General features: G+C 49.4%; 1 protein-coding gene across 1 annotated transcript in view; it reads left to right on the top strand.

The window, feature by feature from the left end:
* The window catches only part of Col4a1 (collagen type IV alpha 1 chain), a 119,228-nt gene that overhangs the window by 85,922 nt on the left and 25,727 nt on the right, over positions 1 to 7,579 (top strand). Inside the window, exons 25-28 of the mRNA XM_028766335.1 lie at positions 3,206 to 3,397; positions 3,882 to 4,050; positions 6,290 to 6,382; positions 6,910 to 7,014. Of these exons, the coding sequence (XP_028622168.1) occupies positions 3,206 to 3,397; positions 3,882 to 4,050; positions 6,290 to 6,382; positions 6,910 to 7,014 (559 nt within the window). The remainder of the gene's footprint in view (positions 1 to 3,205; positions 3,398 to 3,881; positions 4,051 to 6,289; positions 6,383 to 6,909; positions 7,015 to 7,579) is intronic.

The following is a 7,579-nucleotide window of genomic DNA, read 5'->3' as shown; positions in this document are numbered from 1 at the left end:
GAGAGAGAGAGAGAGAGAGAGAGAGAGAGAGAGAGAGAGAGAGAGAGAGAGAAAGGAAACAGAGGATTAGAGGTGGCCATGAGCATTTGGAGAGAGAGAGAGGGAAAGGGAATGGGGAGAGAGGGGGAAGGAACAAGAGCACAGAGTGGGAGCAAGAAGGCAAGAGCAAGAGAGGGAGGAGGGGCGAGCAGCCCCTTTTATAGTGACTCAGGCACACCTGGCTGCTGCCAGGTGACTGTGGGACAGAGCCAAGACAAAATGCTAACAATCAGCCAAAACCTGTGTCTGACTTAGCCCAGGGGCTGAGTGGATGTTATTAGAGGTAGATAGCAGAGAGGTCCCATCTCCCCTGGTTAAAGCAGCCAGTGCCAGCCTTCAAAGGTAGATATTGATCCCATAGGGGACATGAATCAAAACAGACTTTGGGTAGGACATCTTTCCGAAAACATCTCAGGTCAGGATGTTGTGTGCCAAGGGCTGCTGAGACATTTTAACATCATCTGTGCCACTTTTAAAGATATCAGGGGGCTGGAGCAAAGGCTCGGTGGTTAAGGGCACCAGCTGTTCTTCCAGAGGACCTGGGTTCAATTCCCAGAGTCTGCATCAGTGCCTACAACTATCTGTAATGTCAGCTCCAGGGGATCTAATGGCTTTTTTGATTTGCATGGGTACCAGACACTCGTGTGGTACATACAGTCATGTGTGTAGGCAAAACACCCATACACATTAAATTTTAAAAATTAGAGAAAGCAAGATTATCTTCCTAAATCCTTAGCATCTCTTTGTCCCAGACATCAGGAAGCAGATGAAAAGGCTTGGCTCTTCCAAAGCCTTTCAGATATGGGAAGGACAGGGCCACAGACACATCATCCCAATGAAATTGACCAATTTCTGGAATGACAGCCATACAACACAGTAGAGAAAGGCCCGAGTGTCCAAGAAAAGGTTTTATAGGGCTGTCTAGTTTCTTCTAGGATTTATAAGTATTTAGCTGTGTATATTAACTCCAGAAAACTGGCTAAGAAAGCCTTACAATTTGACAAAATACTGAAGTTTCTACAACTTTTGCTAACATTTCCAGCATGTGGCTGGCAGAAATAATTGTTTTTTGTTCTCTAGACTTGTGCAAACAATCTCATGTCCAGATCCTGGACTGAGTTAGCTCAGGGCTAGCCCAGACCACCTGTCACTGCCGGGCAGAATGCTGTGCCATAACAGAGGTATTCTATGCCTGCATCACTATTCAGCTTTGTCCCCAAGGCTGATGGTGGTATTTGAGCCCTTGAAATGTGGTAGCATTGTTGACGAATGGACCTTTTCATTTTTTTTAATCTAAATATTTAAATAGTATAGCAGGGGGCAGAGAGAGCTTCTGAGACTTTGCATTCTTGGGTGAGCCTGAACTAAAGCTTCCTGTGTGGACCCCAAGGTCCCACGGGGCACAGTTGGCTGAGTGACGACTTCTCTGTCCCCAGCCTGTGCACTTTTGGCTGTTAGGAGCACTGGGGACAGGAAAGTCAGTTATCCCTTTTATATTAGTCCTAGACTTGATGGACTTTGAACAGGCCCCAGAGCCTCTGTAAGTCCCTTCTCCATGTGAGCCAGGGGGGTTCAATATGGAACCCTCAGCGTTGCTTAGGGAGTATGGGACCATGGTTGGGCTTTGTGAACAGGAGCACTTACTTCTGTGCCTGGTTGCTACACTTCCTGGCTGGGTAGTGTCAGATACATGGCTCACTTCTCCGTTAGACTGAGACTCCCATGTCTTCCTTACAGAGCTGTGATAAAGGTCAGAAATGGTATACGAGGGTCCTGCCAACACATGGGCGTGTGACCGGTGGTCACCGTTACTTTAAAGTGTAATTTTTGTATATATACATTTTGCTCTGAAGTGGTCTTCTCGTCTCTCCCTCGGAGAGGTTTACGTTGTAGGCACACAGTGGTTTGTGACTCACTTCCATTCACAGGGACTTGATACAGCTTACTGGAAGGGATTAAAATAAATGCATTACGGAGAGATTGGATTCTGCCAGGTCCTCGATGAGCCCGGCATACCTTTCTCATCCCAGGAGACCAAGCAGTTGAAACTGTTTTTTATGTTGTCATTTTCTTCATGTACGTCCCCTCTCATGGCGGCTGGAGGAGAAGGGGTGGCGGGTATGGGCTGGGCATTCTAGATTCACCTTCCAGGAACTAAAAATCTTTTTGTGTGTCTCTTAATAGTCTTGGGAAAGTCCAAATAACTTCCCTAAAACCCAGTTAAAGAACTGGCTCTGGGCTCCTTTACCTGGGTTTTCCCAATCACCAGTGATGTGTTTAGAAAAAGATAAAGAGAGTATGTTCTGTGGGTGTGTGGTGAGGTATGGGAGGAGGGGATGTCTCAGCGGGCCTATGCCAAGGCATCCCTTCCCCCTGAGGGATCAGCCACATGGCAGTATAGTATAGAATAGAGTTTATTCAGGGGATGGGGAGGGGAGCAAGGAGGGTAGTAGAGGCAGAGAGAAGCAGAGAAAGAGAGAGAGAGTAGAGAAGTAGAGGCCAGCCATGACCACGTGGAGAAAGGGGAAGGGAAGGGGGAAGTAGGGAGGGACAGAGGGATCAAGAGAGAGCAAGACATCAAGAGAGAGAGGAGGGGGCAAGCAGCCCCTTTTATAGTGGGCCAGGCCTACCTAGCTGTAGCCAGGTAACTGTGGGGGTGGAGTTTAGACAGAATGCTAACAACCAGTGCCCTGGAAGCCCCTTTATCTTCCAGACTATGGGGTGTGAATGCAAAAGGGAAACCCCAGGCAGCTTCAGTAAGGGACACCTAGGCTGGGTGAACAATGGCAGGCCCTAGCTCTTAGGTGTCTCAGCTGCCTCGGCATTGGCATTCACATACGTCATTCAGGGGTCGCTCGTGCCCAGTGTGCCAACACTTGTCAAGACGTTCTCTGGAAGGTTTTTTAGTCTTTAGGAGAAAGAAAGTTACTCAAGGGTTTCTCCAAGCTGGGTTCAGTGTTACTCCCCTGTCCCTTCTGATCCCCATGGAATGCCTAACAAAGTATGGGATTTTAAGGCAGCTGCAGGTGGTCATGGAATTGCTGGTTAGCATCTACAGGACATCTAACAGTGTGACAGTTACTGATAGGCTGGATCCTCAGACCAAGACTGACTGCTGATGCACCCCTCAGTAGTTCTTGGTGTCAAAAGATGTTTTGTTTTATAGGGTCCACAAGGTTCACCAGGGCTTATGGGCCAACCTGGAGCTAAGGGAGAGCCTGGAGAGATATTTTTTGACATGCGACTCAAAGGTGACAAAGGAGACCCAGGTTTTCCAGGACAGCCTGGCATGCCGGGAAGAGCAGGAACTCCCGGAAGAGATGGCCACCCAGGACTCCCTGGACCCAAAGGCTCCCCGGTAGGTCCATTCCCAGAGTTGGAACACATGTTTTACAAATGAGGAATCTGCAAAGAAATGAATGCTTTGAGTCACAGCTATGGAGCCTTACTCAGATGGTATAAACTTGCCTCATGGCCCCTCAGCCAACATACATCAGTGGATGTAGGGGTTAGTGGTGTAGACTTGTATAATAGACTACAGATGGCTGGGTCTGTTTGATGTCTTGGGACTGAATAGATGAGTTTTCCTGTCCCTTATCCTCATGGGAAACAATTCTGAAGCTGATGGTGCACCCACCATTGCTTGCAGAATGAGATCCTAGACCTCTGGCTGTGACAGCTGCTTAGGGAGAAGGTTGCTGGTGTCACTTGTTAACTCCAAGCTGATCCTGGAGACTCCTGATGTAGTAAACAGTGTCAACTGGCTAGACTTTTGTCACTAGTTTGCTCTGGGTGACACAGGATTATCGTCTGACAGTCTTTTCTGTCTCTTGTGTCCTCAGGGTTCAATAGGATTGAAGGGCGAGCGAGGTCCTCCTGGAGGAGTTGGCTTCCCTGGTAGTCGTGGAGACACTGGGCCTCCTGGACCCCCAGGAGTTGGTCCCACTGGTCCCATTGGTGAAAAAGGACAAGCAGGCTTTCCTGGAGGCCCCGGCTCCCCAGGTCTTCCAGGTGAGACTTCAGGGCCTGAAGGGGCAACTTCAAGGTCACAGAAACAAGGACTCAGAGGTTCAGGATACATAGTGTTTCGCTTCTACTAAGAAGAGGGATGTGTCTGCACCACTCCTTCAGAGTTCTGTGTCAGATGGGTCAGCTCATGCACAGAGACACAGATTGGCTAAGTCTGCCCCTCAGGTAGAAGTAGATGAAACGTGAGGCTATTTTAAAATTTTTATCCATTTCTGATTCTTTTGGTGTCTGAATTTTCTAAGCAGTATAATCTTCGCTCTTCGCTAATGCTCAAGCATCTTAAGTTGCAGCATCCTGCTTGCTGTTTAATTCCTATTGGCTTAGGTCACTTTCTGACTGTCTTTTAGTGGTCTATGTGCTAAGCCCCAAGCAGGGCATTGATAAGCACTCTGAGAAACTCAGCTACTGCTCTCCTGTGCTCTCTAGCAGAGTTTACTAGAAATCTGCAGCAAGAGTAACGGGTTGCTTCCTGTGTCATCGGAGCCCAGGTGACTGAGTATGACTGGACTGGGGGGAAGACACACCCCTCTCTGCCTTGCATAAATGGGTGCTCCATATTGTGAGTCCATACTGACCTGAACAAGCCTGAGGGCTCCTGAGACAATCTTGAATGGTGAGGGTAGAGGACAGAGGTGGCTTGCCACAGAGGAGAAAATAACTGAGTGTACCGAGGGTTTAAACAGTTGTCAAGTTAATGAAGGACTTAGGATGGTTAAAAACAGTGTTAAGGGAGCCATGAATAGAATTCCCAGCAAGAACTGGGCAGATACAGTTATATAGTGCCTCTGTCCTCACAGCTTCGATGATGGTTTCCATGACTAGCCATGACTATAGCCCAGATTGTTACCAACTCTTGTCCTCATTCGGGACATTGTTTCCTCCTGGAATACAGTGTTAGCCCTGTTCAATATCAGAGTCCTAGTGTGGTGCTCTGAGGGTCGCTTCTTGCCTCTCTCATCTTTAACACAATCAGCAGGACTCTGTTGCTAACTATACTTTGTTAATGGAGGACTGAGTGTCTCTTTTACCCCTCCCCCAAAAGCAGGGGAATACTGAGGAGCTTTAGGAAGACCACAGCAAGCCAGAGTGAGGGTCCCTCGTGGTTCTGAGTTTAAAGTCAACACGTTGAGTGTTCCAATGGCCTCTGAGACTTGCAGAAGCCATGGAAGGAGTTAATCAGGTTTGAAATACAGGCACTACAAGAAAGAAGGGTCTAGAAGGAGGTGCTGTTGGCTTTGTTGACCAGCTGTCCACATTCTAGAGAGTTCCTTGCCCTCCAGACCCTGTGAGCTTCTGGATCAGAAAGTTGACCTTTGATCTGCAGAGCGGTATTTATGTGGTGACATAAAAGTCTGGATCCCAGGGCTTCACGGAGAGCAGATGTATGCCGGGGTCAAGCGTTTCTCACAGTCTGTGGTGGGAGGCAGGCCAGCCATTCCTGGAAGGATCCCCTTATCTGGAATTCCCATGGTGTGTTGAGGAGTCCCTGTGCACACTTGGAGGAGCCCTGATTCTTTCTGAACAGCAGTGTCCTGACCTCCAGTGGCTCTCTGGGGCTTAACTGTGAAGATATGGGGCCTGAAAGCAGAGAGCTTTGTGTTACTCAGGGCATTAGGGACTGTGCGACTGCTAGAGTGGCCTAATCCACAGCCACCTACTTACCTGTCCTGTTCTAGCTAGCAGGTGCGAATCCTGGCTATGTGGAGAGCAACTGAGAAATAGCCTGTCTGATGGATGAAAATAGCGTTTTGGTTGTTTCTTTTGTCTTTCTGATTTTATTTATTTATTTTGGGGTTTTATTGGGGGATTTGGGGGGACAGCTAACCAAGAAATGACCCAGGGCCACCTTAGTTTTTGTTATGGGAGATTTTCTAACTCTTCAGGGCTTGAATGTGAAATGCTTCAGGAATCCAGAGTCAAGTAAACATTTTGGTCATGTGGGGACACAAATCTTGAGTATCTCTGGTTGAGATTCTAAACATGTAGGGGAGAAATCAGAAACCCAGGGACTTTTCTGTGCAGGAGTTCAGGGTGCTTCAGAGGATGGGAAGTGGTGGCCACAGTCTCTGTATCCTGAAAGGATGCAGGGGCTCAGCCGGGGAGTGGTGGCTCCTTTGTGGTGTACTGAGAGGTTGCTGGGACATGACATCACCCTTACTGTCTTCAGAGAGGCTGAGATGTGGCATTTTCCATATATGATTCTACTGGTTTCTTCCCTCAGGTCCGAAGGGTGAAGCAGGAAAGGTTGTCCCACTCCCTGGCCCCCCTGGTGCTGCAGGACTTCCAGGATCCCCTGGGTTCCCAGGGCCACAAGGTACTGTTGATGTCTAACTTTCCTGGGTACCACAGGGCTACCTCAGGGCTACCACAGGGCTGCCACAGGGCTACCCCAGGGGTACCACAGGGCTACCACTGGAGTACCACAGGGCTACCCCAGAGCTACCACAGGGGTAACACAGGGCTGCCACAGGGCTACCCCAGGGGTATCACAGGGCTACCACTGGAGTACTACAGGGCTACCACAGAGCTACCACAGGACTACCACAAGGCTACCACAGGGCTACCTACCACAGGGGTACCACAGGAGTACCACAGGAGTACCACAGGGCTACCACAGAGCTACCACAGGGCTACCACAGAGCTTCCACAGGGCTACCACAGGGGTACCACAGGAGTACCTCAGGGCTACCACAGGGCTACCACAGGGCTACCACAGGGCTACCACAGGCCTACCACAGGGCTACCACAGGGGTACCACAGAGCTACCACAGAGCTACCACAGAAGTACCACAGGCTCCCTTAGGCATTTCTCACACTGACCATTCACCTTTCTTACCACAGGTGACCGAGGCTTCCCAGGAGTCCCAGGACGGCAAGGCATCCCAGGAGAGAAGGGTGCTGTGGGCCAGCCAGGAATTGGATTTCCTGGACCTCCTGGCCCCAAAGGTGAGCCTAGTGAGGGGCTTTGACTCTGACCAGAAGACCAAATGGGGAAGGGTATCCTGTCATTCAGTGACTGGTCTGTGGTGAGGGTCTTGGTATTTGCATCTATGAATCTATGAGAAAAAGAAGACTCTGACAGGAAGGACATCCTTGGTCATTCTGTGTATTGAGATCACAGAGATGACAATGCTCCTACCACCCCAGATAATTCGGTAATGAGCATAATATCTTCTTGCATAGAGAGTCCGCTCCAGACACAGGCAGCCGATGAGGAGCATGTAGCCTGCTTGGCATTGTCACACTATTTCTGTCTACATGACATGTTAGTTGCTTTGCTCGGTGCTGTGACAAAGTCCCTGACAAAGGCAGTCTAAGGAAGGGAGGGTTTGTTCTGGCTCACAGCTTGAAGGTTCATCACAGTGGGGAAGGCCCTGGAACTGCAGTGTGAGCTGGTTGCTCACGCTGCATTTGTTATGAGGAGAGGGAGAGAGAGAGAGAGAGAAAAAAAAAGAGGGAGAGGAAGAGGGAGAGGGAGAGGGAGAGGGAGAGGGAGAGGGAGAGGGAGAGG

The sequence above is a fragment of the Grammomys surdaster genome, unplaced genomic scaffold (assembly GCF_004785775.1).
Source record: "Grammomys surdaster isolate TR1022 unplaced genomic scaffold, NIH_TR_1.0 167, whole genome shotgun sequence".
Taxonomy (NCBI): domain Eukaryota; kingdom Metazoa; phylum Chordata; class Mammalia; order Rodentia; family Muridae; genus Grammomys; species Grammomys surdaster.
The sequence above is the reverse complement of the archived record's forward strand: the minus strand, read 5'-3'. Positions and strand labels throughout refer to the sequence as shown.